The sequence below is a fragment of the Anthonomus grandis genome, chromosome 12 (genome assembly GCF_022605725.1).
Source record: "Anthonomus grandis grandis chromosome 12, icAntGran1.3, whole genome shotgun sequence".
Lineage (NCBI taxonomy): Eukaryota > Metazoa > Arthropoda > Insecta > Coleoptera > Curculionidae > Anthonomus > Anthonomus grandis.
Window position 1 is genome coordinate 20,831,445 of NC_065557.1, and position 14,619 is coordinate 20,846,063.

Below are 14,619 nucleotides of genomic sequence, written 5' to 3' on the forward strand. Positions count from 1 at the left end.
CATCTGGATTTCCTAATTTTAAATGATTTTGTGACTAACATTTCTAGACACTTCTATGTGATAACATGTTATACTTGGGGGAGGTGTATATTAAGTTTATAACTTAGGTTTAGTGTACTGCTAACGATTTCTCTCAATATTACATGCATATAAAATGAGCCACCTCCTCTCATCAGAATAGAGATATCTAATCCCTCGATTATTGATTTGATTTTTTGAGTTCTGTTTGAATACTGATTTTATTTTAAATAGTGGAATAAATTCGACATTAACAATCTCAAACCATTTAGTCATTAAGTGTCAAGTCCGAATCAATATTTGTTTATAAGTTAAACCTTCTTGTGTAAATTATAGATATTTCCCTAGTTTTAAGATACATCCTGTAGAGATTTCTTAGCTATTCCGTTTTCTGAAGTTTTTTATATTCTATTCTAGGGAGACGAATCACATTTCATTGTATATTAGTAGTCCCGACAAAATTAATGATTTTATAAATGCGGCGTCTTCTGAAATTTCGGGCCCTACCACCCTCAACTTTTAAATGCAGAACAAAAAATACCCTCCCTTTTAAAACGTCAATATGGTTGCAGGAATCGCTACATTCCCTACTATGTTGAAAAGCTCGTTTTATTTACCGGTTCCTAAAAATGCCTGGCCTTTTGAACTCGAAGATCTCAGGCCGATAAGCATCCACCCTACTATGTAAAAGATTGTTGAAAGAGTTTTTGGAAGTCAGATACGCGTATTTACTGACTATGATAAAATCTTGCCTCATATATAGTCAGGCTTTCATAAAAATCATAACTGTACAACCTCCCTTCTAAAGGTAAGTACTGACTTCCTTTAAGCGTCTGATAAACGTGGTCTTACGGCCTTAATCCTGCTCAACTATTCAAAAGCATTCTACAAGTTAAATCCTTTATTATTATTGGCTATCTTAAATTATTTGGACTTTGGTAATCAGGCGTGTTGTTTAATGAAAAGTTACTTGTCTAATCGAACTCAATGCGTAAAATTAAATGGACAGCAATCAAGTTGTCGAGCAGTTTGTAATGGTGTTCCTCAAGGATCTGTGCTTGATCACTTTTGTTTACACTATACTTTTCAACCTTATCGCCATATCAGCTTATTCCTCGGATTTTTATGCTGATTAATTAGTTCGAAAATATTGATAATGCCAATGTCAATAATACCAAGTTTTCCAACGATCTTAGTTTCGTGGCCAATGCCTCTAAAAACAAGTTTAAATCCTCAAAAGTGTCAGTTGCTGCTATTTGGTCCAATGCAAGCTGGAGAGCAATATAAACATAATATTAATATTGCCATTGAACATCAACAACTTGATTACTCAATAAGTGAAGAGTGGTCGAGCTAAATGATCTAAGTGCCAAAATATACATTTTCGTTTTTTTTCTCTCAATATATTCTATGTGCCACCGCCAATATCCTACTATGAGATCTAAGTGCCAATAGCTCCGATGTGCGGAGCTATTTACATCTGTGCCTAGGGCTTGCAAACGAAGTCCAAAGATGGGGCCACCTCTATGTCCGGCATCATATTCTTTGCTAATTGATCTAAGTGCCGGTATGCAGGTCGATATTCTCGGTTGGTTTGTCGTTAGATTCGATTATTATTGTCTGTGTATTCATATGTTAAAGTAATTATAATGAACTCTATTGCGTGTGGCGATAATACAAATACGAAATCAAGAAGAAAAAAACAGAGTAAAGCTAGATTGAGTGGAAAATCTTATGTTACGCAAAAATCAAAGCTGGAAAAGCCGTTCCCAAAAATGAGGTTAGTACGAGATTTTTAACGATATTTCGCTTGAAATTTTAGACCGCTCGCGGCGCGGCCCGATAGTCAAATCTTTGTAGCCGATAGTTACATTACTCTGAGATTTTTTTAAATTTCAGATCACCTGTAAATGTAAATTTAGCTGTAGGGATGCGATTGATTTGAAAGTTAAGCTTTTCGATCTATACCATGGCCTTGAACTCAACGAGCAAGGCAGCTATCTCATGGGATTATTGCAAGTTTTACTAGTCCAACGTCGCCGCCGTGGTACCTACGATGATTCAGCAGGAAGCAGACGACAATGTACCATAGCTTTTGCTGTTCCAGATGGGCAAGGTAACGTAAAAAGGGTATGTAAAAAACGTTTTTGGAAATATTTGCTATCAGTCCGCAAAAGATTACCACGCTTGTTAGGCGTAAAAAGGAGAGGCATACAACCTTCAAGGATAAACGAGGAGGTTGTAAAAAATTCAAGTACACTCTTCATGATAGAGAGATGGTAAAAGACCACATCAACAGCCTTCCGAGGGACGAGAGCCACTACAGCCGTTCAAAAAGTGAAAAAGAATATCTCAGTCCGGACCTTAATGTCTATAAGCTATTCAACGCTTTTAAAATAAAACATCCTGGTTGCACTATAACATACAAATTCTATAGAAGAGTTTTTATAAAGGATTTTCCAAATCTTTCTTTTAGAAGACCTAGAGTTGATACGTGCAAGACTTGTGATTTACTTTTTTTAAGAAGCAAGGACATAGACTTTAATGTATCAAGAAAAGCTAAAAACGAGCTGGAGTTGCATCATAGAAAAACAGATAAAGCTCTAAAGGTCATTTAAGAAGACAGTGCGAGTAGTACTCTTCCAGGTAGCGATACCTGTACCATTGCCATGGATCTACAGAAAGTTTTTTCTCTACCAAAATTAACGCATAGTGGTATGTATTACAGCCAGTTGTCAGGCTACAATTTTGGAATACATGTGCAAGATACGTCAGATAGGATAATGTGCATCTGGCATGAAGGACTGTCGGGCCGAGGTGGCAACCAAATGGCATCATGTCTTCTACAAGCCTTGAACACAGGTCAGCTTTCAACTTATAAGCGAAAACTATGTATATGGAGTGACAACTGCGCAGGGCAATTAAAAAACCGAATGTTAATTTTCTTATACATTTTATTAGTAGCCAATGGACATTTTGACACCATCGACCATACATTTTTAGATTCCGGCCATAGTTTTTCGTCTTCAGATAGAGATTTTGCCCTTATCGAGAAACAAGCAAAACGTTCTAAGGTTCAGACAGTAAACGATGTCAAAACGGCAATTGCGGCTGCCAGACCTTCCCGGCCATACAGACTCTTAGATATAGGTGAATGTACTTTTTTTGATTTTGATAAACTATCATCAAAACTTATAAATACAACTAAACTAGGCATTACACAAGCGTCGTAGTTACGTGTGACGAAAGAAGAGCCCGGCATAGTATTGTACAAGAAAAATTTCAGTGACTTATTAGGCTGGGAGAAGTGCCGTGTACTTAGAACATTGAAAGGCTAGAATTAGTAAACAACAACTTTGTTTGAGTCCAACATGTGCACAGGGGCAAGAGGGGTGTTTTGTTTACAAACATACTTGCCGATTCTCTGTTGTCAAGTCGACGCAAATTTCCAACGGAGGAAATTTTTAGCTATATTTTAACAACCATTATAACGTTAATTTAATTTATTTGTGTTGTATTTTATAGGAAAATTTAAAATAAAAAGTATAAATACTACAATTAACCTATTTTAAGAATAAATATAATATCCTTAAGCAAAAAAAAAAACAAAATTATTAACATTCTTATCCCTAAAACTGCTTCTAAAAAATTTGAAGCGACAACACTGGAGCTTAAGCGCCTGAGCCATACGCGTAGTGTCATCTGTCAAACGGCTTTTTGTTTATTTTCGGGATTCGTGTATTTTCTTTAATTTTCGGTTTCAAAAGGAAAAAGGCCACATTTTAGTGTTTTTTTAAATTGCTAGGATGGGAAAAACTTGTGTCGTTTGTGCCGCATCATGATAAAAAGGTGATTCAAGCCGATCTTTTCACAAGTAAGTACCGATACTTTCATAACATCACATCATGGGGTAACCATCATCATAAACGTAGAATAGGGGATCTTATAGATATAAACCTAATAAAAACTTGAATGTGAAAGTGTGCGTAAAATACCAAAATATTCATATTTTTAAATCTAAATATTTTTTTGAACATATTTATCTATCAATAGGCTATAAAAAATATAAAACTAGAATTTTGTCCCTGGTTTTATTACAGGATTTTATGTTTTTTTTTGTTGTTTTGGCAGAAAGAAGGCATACCTAATACCCATGTACCTAGCTATGTATAGTTATGTTTTTTTAATATAGACATTAGGTAGATAGATTACTAATTTTTTATTGCCTTTAAAGAATTTTGAAATTTATTTAGATATTGATATCTATGTATAAAGTTCATTTTGTCTTTCCCCAAAATTTGGTCGATAATTTTTTTTGTTTTACCATATTGCAACTTACAATAATATATATAGTAATTGGCACCACATATTAATTCATTACTGTAATTTTTTTTGCTTTTTGATTAAATATCAAATACTTATTATAGACTGCCTAACATATGCCTAAAGGGAACAATGGATTTCATTAATGGAAATCAACACAAATAAACAGAACATATTTGTTTGTTCAGATCACATCCTTAGAAGTGATTTCTTATATAAGGAAGATAATATCAGTAGCCAGACTATAAAACAAATCAGCTCTACCTCAAAGATAATTTTTTTTTAATATATTTTTCTAGTATAAAAAAATCATCACAAAAAGGATTAGTGTTACTCATATAAGCTTTATTTATAACTAATACTAATTAAATTAGGTAAGTGTGTAAAACTATTTTTTTACTAGGATTTCTGATGCACTGGTTAAAAACACAGCAGCAAATAATTTAGTTAATTTACCAAGTGATTTATCCTTCAAAGCTGCAGGGGCAGCTTTCCTGAAGAGTGCAAAAACTTCTTTAGCTTCCAAAATGGTATATAGTACAAACAGTGAAGCTAATATAGATAAGTATGGATAATTAAAATAGATTAATATTTTTGATACACCAAATTTTGTATAATTACAGATCTGATCATTCATCATCAACAATAACTGCATCTGAGATTAATAGTTCTACAGTAATCGTGGGGTCTAGGTCAACAATTACTATTTCTCATCCAAGCCCTTTTTGTTTAACTGGTACACATTCCCTGACTCTGCCAAGGAAAAGGTAAAAATACACTCAAAATAGACTACTAGTTTTTTGCCATGTATTATCCTATTCTATATATCTTATGTAAAAGTGATATAGTATTTTATTGTGTTATATTTGTTTAATATTAAAATATTTAATATTAATTAAATGTATGATATTACAAAGATTCTTTATAATAACATACATTTTATTGATCAATTGGATTATCATAATACATTTTTTTAATTTTGGTAATACTATATTTTTATGTATATTATTCTAGGGTAAAATCAAAATCTTGATATTTTCTTGTGTATCACTCGCAAAATGTTTGACGCCGCTTTGCATCACCGGGTCTATGTTTGTATGTAGGTAAGGTTGTTTTTTTTTATGAATTGAGTCGTTGATTTGTTCACGCCTACGTTATTTTCATGAGGTATTTGTGTTATACCTGATATTACAAAGTGTTGTAATACCAGAGTTTTCGATACCAGCTAATAATACTTTCGTCACTTTGTCTTCGTTACTTGGTTTTTGTCGAGAATGCACAGGTTTTTTTAAACGCACCGCATTCTTTCAGATTGCGTTTGAACTTATCAAAGGTTCTTCTACTTGGCTGCTGTCTTTCGGGATAATTATTCAAATCCTACAACTGCTCCGCGTTATAGCAATTTCGATAACTTAAAATGTAAGAAGCTAGCATATCCAATTTTTCTTTATTCGAAAACATTTTTACGAAATAAATTGAAATATGTAAAGTGTATAGTAAAATAATTCATAAGTTAATGACAAACATCAAGCACCTCTATGACTATGATTTTGTTTCCAATGCCTACTGTTTTCTAAGACATCGAAAATGTTTAATATTGCTTAAAAAAAGGCTAAAACATGTTTGAACTACAACTTGTGATATATCGTTGAATTCGGAATTAAAAGCACTTTTAATACATGATATCGAAAAACCGGGTCCCTATTTGTAAAAAAAAGTTGATGATGGTGGCCCGAAGACAAAATGTCGGACCTTAAATTTAATAGCGGCATCTTAAAGAGGGAAAAAAGTGGCTATAAGAAAGTGTCATTTATTTTTAAAAATCTCTAACACATAAGCTCATCAGAAAATATATATATTTTTTTTTTCGGATATGTCTGGAACTACTCGGGATTTTTAAGATTTCAAAGCTGCATATGATTAAGCGCTCAAAGCCGCTAAATTCTTCCCATTCAACCAACTTTCTATCTCTCATGATTACAGATATGTACTGAGCCTCATTGGGCACGTTATAATGGCATAGAGCTTATGAAATCAGAAAAAAAACGAAAAACTTGGAAGTGATAATAAACTATAACAAAGCTTTACAGATTACATTGTTAATATACTAAGTCAGGTTAGTTAGACACAAAACAAAGGTTTCAATGTAGAGTGTCGTCTGAAACTTTTTGTTAGTCTGGTATTACCAATATCCAGGAATATGTAAAAACATCCAGAATACGCAAGTTATATTTCAACTCAACGCTATGTTGCGACTTGTGTTAAAAAATATTTGGAAAACATTAAGTGGGACGTACTTGTTGCCATATTATAGACTTGGCTCCTCCTGACTATCATTTATTCTGTTCAGGAATGCAGCATTGATTTACAGAAAAACATTTTCAATATTTTTCAAAGATGTGAAAATTTGGATTGATGGATGGATTCCTTTCTTCCAAGGAATCCATTATTTGGAGGAGAGGCGAGAAAAGTTTCTCTAACGATAGCCAATACTTTCGTTACTAAGATATTTTCTTTCTGCATGACAATAAATGCTTAAATCAAATAAAATGTCCTTAAGGTTGTTCTCATTTCCATTATACATAATAAAAATATATGCTTTATATGTATACTATAATAAAAAAAAATCATTTTATTATAAAAAGAATTATTACATTGTTGTTATCATTCAAGGATCTTCGATTACTGCTTTGTTGGGACCTGAGTATAGTTGTATTGAGCCTGTTGACTTTACCATCATCAATGATTTTTTTAGTGAGTAATTGCCCAGCCAATGTTCCCATATTATACCCCTGAAGTAATCGTTTATGAAAGGTCTGCTATAGTAAATTCCATTAAGATTTGACTCAAAACACCTGAAATAGAACTTGTTTATTTATTTGTTAGTTTATTTTTAAAGGACCCAGTAATATTAAACCGAGAACTAGTATATAATTAGGGAATATTATGTAATTTTAGAACAGTTGTATTCATAGCCTCAATATACATATTTTCATTACCTATTAAACCACCATCCTCCTCCATATGAGGGTGAACAGGGACAACAACTTGGTGCATCATCATTTTTTCTATCGTACGTGCTAAAAAGTGATCCACTATGACTGGAAAACGAATCTGTTGAATTTCCAGAATAGCCCTTGATAGTCAGTAAGAACTGCGCTTCTTCGTCTCCTACTTTAAACTCCTTATATTCAGCCCAAGCCCAGTGCTTATCAAAATCTTCTAGTTCTATTCTCAGTGTTAAATTATCTGTACTTGACAGCCTTGATAGAAAGTTATTACCAATCCAAAAATCTTTTTGTAGGTTACCAAAACCCAATTTGTATTCATGCCATGAAACGTTAAAATCTTGTTGTATTGTATAATTGTCCCTACGTTGAATGACGGTCCAAAGGCCGTCGTCTCTTGTTTCACAATATTGCTTATTGAAAAATCGTTCGTTTTCGGAAAATCCATTATTTTTGATGTTAAAAAAATATATTCCACTGGGACTATCAGGATCTAAGTCACTGCAAGAATGTTTATCTACCTTTCTTGGAGTTGAGTAATTAAAATCTGAAAAATTAGTTATTTTATTTAAACTTTTGATACAATTTTAAATGATAAATGTTGGTTTTATTTATTTCTTAGATCAAATCAAATCAATATTATTACATTACGAGAGAGTTAATTTTTTGAAATTGTCAGGATAGTAAAAACGATTTGCTGTATTCTAAATAATGTAGGAGGAATATTGCTTTGAATTAAATACTTAGGTTAAAGAGTCGCAAAAGCACATATTCTATATATCCTGCATATTCCTATACAGGATATTTTAGGATAAGATTCGAATTCTTAACATCCTGTGTAGATTGATGAAAGAGGTGAATCCCTAGGTCCATCTTGTTAGTTATTAGTTCAATAACTACATAGATATTTTTTGAAATTTAGTAAACGCGCTTTAATCAATCAATAGCAATTTTTTGATGTAGAAGATTCTTTAAAATTTTAACTAATTTGTACATTAATAATAAAGCAAAGGAACAAAACATTGGAAAATGTTTATATATCAACGTACGTTTGAACGTGATATATTAAACAACTAAAAAGGTCTCCTTTTTTCCAACTTTTTTCCGTTTTCTACAGAGTAGCAAAAAAGTCACGCATAATGCGTACAACTTTTTGATTTCCTAGTATACGAAAAAGTGACTTTAAAGAAATTTGTTTAATAAATAATTCCCCACATTTCTATTTGAAAACTAAAATTTTTAAATATTGAGTAGATTTTAATTCTGCGGCAATATGTATTATTGCGACTGTATTTGAAACAAATCTGAAACATTTCATTCGAATATAAAAAATAGTCAAACAAAATAATTCTTCAAAAATGTCTGTTAAAAAAAATCATCTAACGTGCAGTTACGCAAAATTACCCAAATATAGTAATATAAATATTTTTCATTATTATAGGGGAGTATCCCATAGTATTTGATAAAAACTGCCTATAGTCGTATGTATTATAGCTTAGGTTAACTCTGATCTTAATAATTGTCGATGTTAATATGGTGTAACAGTAGAGAACTAAACGTACTTTTTGTTCCACTATTACCAAATATCTGCATTTTGATAATGTTTTTTTTCTAAGAGTCATACTTCAAAATATGAACTAAGGTCACTGCGCCTAAAAAACTCAAAATGTAGTACCAGATAAAAAATATTACTGCTATTAACAGATTTCTAATGCCTCAAGATAATAAAAAGACATTAATTAGGATGAAAAAACAGTTTTATAACGGAAAAAAAATATAAGTCTTCAAAGATTTGGTCTTTTTAGATCGCGTGGATCAAACTACAAATTAATAATCTAGAATTTTGTTTGATTGAAAGTTTTGCCAAGATGAATTTGAAAGTTTTGCCATCATCACAAGAAATTACAAATAAATAATTTTAAATACGAAAAAGCTGAAGGAGTAAAAATGCTTTCTTAAGTATGTTAAGGGCAAAGTTGCGGTGACCTATAGAATTAAAAAGTTCTTTAAATGGTTTTATTCTTTCGATTTGTTCTTTAATTCCTTTCATTGTTAGCCGAGGCTCCCGATAGAAAACGTTAAAATAACATATTATAAATTTTTTAATACAGAAAATATTTTCATGCTTTAGAATTTATTGATGCACCCTAAATAGGAATATTAAATATCGATAAAATGAATAAAATATGTTAAAAGAAATATATGAAAATGAAAAGTTACAAAATACAGAGCAAATAAAAATTTTCTCTTACCATTAAAGTATGGTTTATTTGTGTGATCATTTTGGTAACTTCCTAAAGTGGTCCTTGAAGTTTCATCTGGATAAAATGAGGTAGTAGGGATTTCCGCTGTGCTGGTTTCAAAATTGATAGTTTTTTGTTGTGTTAATAGACAATCCTTGTTTAACCTATTAAACACAGAAGCCCAGTGTGTTCGATCTTCATGAAAATAACTGTCTAATATGAGATTGATATTTTTTGTTTCACTAATACTAATGTTATCAGATATTTGCTGTATCGCAGTTAGTATCGCTGTTTGATTACACATAAACATATCCTTATTGTGGTTTAAACTGAGCCGATTTTCTTGTACTAACTTGATTAGTTTGCCATCAATATTTAATATATTTGTATCAAGATCTTTTATCTGTTTCTTTAGAGAGTTAAGGATGTTATTATTTTCTGTGATCAACTCATTACTTTGCTTTTTATTTTTGACTGTGTTAAGCACAGCAGACGGTATATATCCACTTCCTTCTAGATCTTTATTAATAATGTAATCTTCAGAATAACTGTTCTCATTGTTTCTAGATATGGCATCAAAAATAACATCCACCTTAGATGAAATATCATTTACTGAATTTTCTAATGAGTTACACTTGATCAACAACTGATCGGTTGCTGTTTTTGTTGAGTTAATTTGTCTTATACTAATCAGAGTATCTACCTTCTTTTCTACCAGTTTTAATGAACTTAAAATTCCTCTTATTGCGAATTCCTCAAAAAGGGAGCCTTTATTAGGCTTTGAAAATGGTTGTTTTATTTTAATTCCAGACTCTATGTTAATTAATGTATCTGAAACGGAGTCCACTACCTTAATCAGCTTGTCCATTTTGTAATCGTCTGAGAGAAGCTTGTTAATTTTGTTATCCAGAACTGTTAATTGTTCAATTCCCCTGTAAATAACATATTATATGTTAAATTTATTCAAACATTAATATTAAGGACCATTAAAAATAATATTAATTGCTCTTTTAGTGGCATAACCGCCAGGAAAAGAGCATTTCGAGAAAATTCAAGAATTCATCAAATTTACATAACTTTTTATAATTCAAATATTTTCAATTAGGAATCAGTGAGACTTTGATGAAAATTGATGAAACTGTTCCCATCATTTTATTTTTCTTTTAGATGTTAACAGCACGTTTTGCAGTCAATTACTTTGATTTAAAAACTTAGGTTAACTTTAATTATCTATAACAATTATTAAATGTTTGCTTTATCTTGGAATGACTTAAGCCTATTTTAAAAATAATGTGTATATCGAATCTTATTTAGCTAGTTTATGAATAAAATGCATATGCATCTACAGGGTTTCATTTAGTAACGAATAAATTTAATAAAAGAGAGGTATTTTCTAAATCCTTAAATAGTAATTAGAATACATTCCACATTCTTAAAATGTATTTGATCAAATGCTGGAAGTGGCCAACATTAACAGCAGGGGTTTCAATTACCTACACCTCTTGTAAATTTTAGTGTAAGTTTGTAAATATTTGCTATGGTATTCAAATAAGTCAACTATTTAAAAGTGAACAATAAATCTTTACAGTGTGTTCAACTGAGGCTCAGAGAATCGAAATATTATATATGCTTGGCTTTGGTGAGAAAGCTAGAACATATAATGACCTCGAATAATTTTTAACAATAAATATCCGAACAGAGAATCAATAAGTACAAACAGACAGAATACAGACGGAATTGAGACGAGTAGAGAGACCGGAACTGTTAGGATCTTGGCAGAGGACAGGCGTTTCTAATGTTAAAAAACTGGTTATCCTGGTTTCATTACATGAAAATCTGAACCTCTCAAGTACTCAGCTCGCTTTGGATAACATGCTTCATGAAGCGACTGTAACAAAATTATTGATGAAGGAAACGTCACCCTTATAAAGTTCAATTACTACAAGAGCTAGTGGAAAATGGTCCAGATCGTAGAAATGAGTTTTGCCAGATCAGGACCGAAAGAACTGATAATAACCCTAGACTAGTGAAACATATATGATTTTCAGACGAAGAAACTTTAGGTACTGGGTACCTGAAAATCCATACTCGTTAAGGGAAAGTTATTCTCCGAATTATAAGAACGTTTATAAAAAATGAATCTATGGACAGGTATTATTAATAACAGAGTCATAGGACCATATTTGTTTGAAGGAACTTTGACGGGATAGCGATATCATGACTTTTTAGTAGACAACTTGATTCCAGCACTGGCAACACTGCATCCTGATAAAAATTACCCAGATATGCCGAATAAATCCCTATGGCTTCAACAGAATGTGGCAACTCCCCACTATGCTGCGATTTTTAGAAGTTTCCTGGATAATGTTTTCCACATCGGTGGAAAAGCAGATGTGGTTAAATAGAGTGGCCCACCTAGGTAACGTGACCTGGGAGTACTTTTTTGGGATTATGCACAAATGAAGTGTACAAAGATACTTTCAAAAATGAAGTATACAAAAATAAAGCCTTGCTGAAGATAAAGATTGATATCCTGAAAGATCGCATTTGTAATGTAATTAGGAACATTTCTCCAGAAATAGTTAAAAAGGAACGTCAAGAATTTGACGATCGTCTGGCACTTCGTCACTTCCAGCATTTGATAAAATAAATTTGAGGAATGTCGAATATAATTTATTAATTTATGTTGCAATAAATTGTTATAATGATTATTTAAACGTATATATATTTATATATATATAATTATATTTTTTTTTTGGCATCAAATAGAGATATACAGGGAGGTACGACAAGAAACATATTTTTTTCTTAAATAGAACCTCCTATATATTTTTGCATTTTTCAATTTTCCGGAAAATTCTGCACATGTTTTAAAGATAATGTCTTAAACCTATCTTCAACTATTCATAAAATAATTACGTTTAATTTTTTTATATATGTTTTATATATCCAGGGTGTCCCATTAGTGCGATAACGGACGATAGCTCCTTATACGATGATACAAAAAAATATTTTTTTTTATACAAAGTTACTTTACTGTCTAAGGTGCATAACATAAAAATATTTTTGGATATACAGGGTGATTTATATATGTGATATGATACACAACTTTTTTAATTTAAATGGAATACAGGGTGCCAAAGTATTATTTGATTTATCGTTTTTTGTTATAGGTCCTGAACCAAATGACATACTGACATGAAATTTAAAACATACGAGTCTTTAAAAAAAAAAATTCGTATACAGTTTTCGTGTTTTCAGTAGAGGGCACTCGTTGCGTTAATTTTTACTTTTTTAAGTCCCCTAACTTTTTTGCAGCTCTGTATATTGGTTTAAAAAGAAACAAAACGATTTCCTTTTTCAATATTTCATAAAAAATGTATACCTTATTAAAGTCGCTAGGAGCAACCATTTTCGAAATAATCGCACTTTTAGTTTTTCATAATATGTGACTTAAATTTGCTAGATTTTTAGCAATGCAATACTAAATAAAATAAAATGATTACCTAAGATTATTGATATTTATGTAAAATTAGAATAGTTACTTAATAAAAAAATATATATTACGACGGATAATAATTCTCTTTTATTTAAACAACACTAACCAATGATGCAGGGTTTTAAAATATTTTTCAGATTTATCAAAATGAGTAAACATTTTAATTTTTGACAAATTAATACACGTACAAGACTACGATAAGTAAAATGCAATAGTGTTTCTTACTTATTAAGAATGTCAATTTTTCTATCCATTGAAGCTAATTGATCATTCCAAGCAGTAACATGAAGTTGAAACGTATCCCAAACGTGTGCCCTTTCTTGTAAATTGTGAATGTTGCTATCAATGCTTGATATCGTCGAGGCTGTAGACGTAATTCTTGGTTCTAATGAAGTGATAAACAGGGTATTCCACTTTTCCCACTGATCTACAAAAGTTTGATATTAGAATCAAGTAACGCTAAAAAGATAGGTTTAATAGCTGTTTTAACACCAACAAATGCTTGAGAATGATTGTGTTTGTGATTGACTGTTTTCACTACACAAACTGTACATTTCCAAATATTTGAAAACGTTTCCGCCCTTGGTGGAACATGCAATCTTACAATATTAGATATAGGTATATTTGTTACGAATAAAGTGCTTTTAGTGACTTACCAGAGAGAATTTTAATAGTATTCTTCATTGTTCCAAACTGAATTGATATATTTTCTTCATTGTCCTTGGTATGCTCAGCTTCTGGAAGCAAAGTCACAGGCCGAAAGGCACATATAACTAATAATACGAGTTTACCCCATCTAATAATCATTTTAATGGATCACTATATAAATTTTCGCACGTTAATTTAACAAATGAAATGACATAAGAAAACTAGATACGTTCAGTCGGTGTCTCGACGATATTTAAAATATCATATCCGTCAGACACGTCTTTTCCAGATGGTAATTCAGATTTATTGGGAGACTGGAAATAATTACTTTTGCGGTTTAATTACCATTTAAAGTTTATGGGTTCGCCGCCTTTTAATTTGTTTAGGTATTGGTTAGGTTAACTTTTTTTGCAGGAGATGTATTATACTGGGTGAATCTATTTAAACAAATCATATATATTTATTAACATAAGATTGAAGACTTTTAATACATGACAGTTTTATTAATTTCATTATTTTGAAATTACCTACTAAATTTTATAATAAATTATTAATTATAAAATTTTTATACTTTGTAATATTCAAATATAAACTCTGTATATTTGTTCAAAAGTATATAAGAGGATTTAAATATCCGGTTCAAACAAACAAGATCCATAGACAACATCGCATAATACAAAAGTTACAATATTGTCGATTTAGTGAGTTTTACCTTAGCGTTTATATCTCATATAAATTGTATTTTACCATAACCCAAAACATAGAATACTAGTAATGTTTCAGTCAAGATACTTTTTCCTTTTCCAAACCTATAACCAATTTTTTTCAGTTTCAAAAGGAGACCATTTTTCACAAACCAGACCTTAAACTTACCTTTTCT

The 14,619-nt window shown here is 31.2% G+C and overlaps 1 protein-coding gene across 1 annotated transcript; it reads right to left on the reverse strand.

Moving 5' to 3' along the window:
* Window positions 1-6,953: 6,953 nt before the first annotated feature.
* Window positions 6,954-14,171, reverse strand: LOC126742902 (angiopoietin-2-like). Its single transcript, XM_050449759.1, has 5 exons — window positions 13,748-14,171; window positions 13,317-13,518; window positions 9,602-10,524; window positions 7,341-7,896; window positions 6,954-7,196 (listed from the first exon to the last, which is right to left on the reverse strand). Exons 1-5 carry the CDS (start codon window positions 13,896-13,898, stop codon window positions 7,010-7,012), a joined length of 2,019 nt encoding a protein of 672 aa, XP_050305716.1. The 5' UTR covers window positions 13,899-14,171; the 3' UTR covers window positions 6,954-7,009.
* Between the last annotated feature and the right edge of the window lie 448 nt (window positions 14,172-14,619).

Bases quoted from the DNA above. Each gene is read 5' to 3' on its own strand.
- LOC126742902 (XM_050449759.1), bottom strand. From the start codon at position 13,898: ATGATTATTAGATGGGGTAAACTCGTATTATTAGTTATATGTGCCTTT. The intron at 10,525-13,316 runs GTAAGAAACACT...TGTTATTTACAG, and splicing joins AAAATTGACATTCTTAATAA to GGGAATTGAACAATTAACAG. The intron at 7,897-9,601 runs GTAAGAGAAAAT...CTAATTTTTCAG, and splicing joins AAATAAACCATACTTTAATG to ATTTTAATTACTCAACTCCA.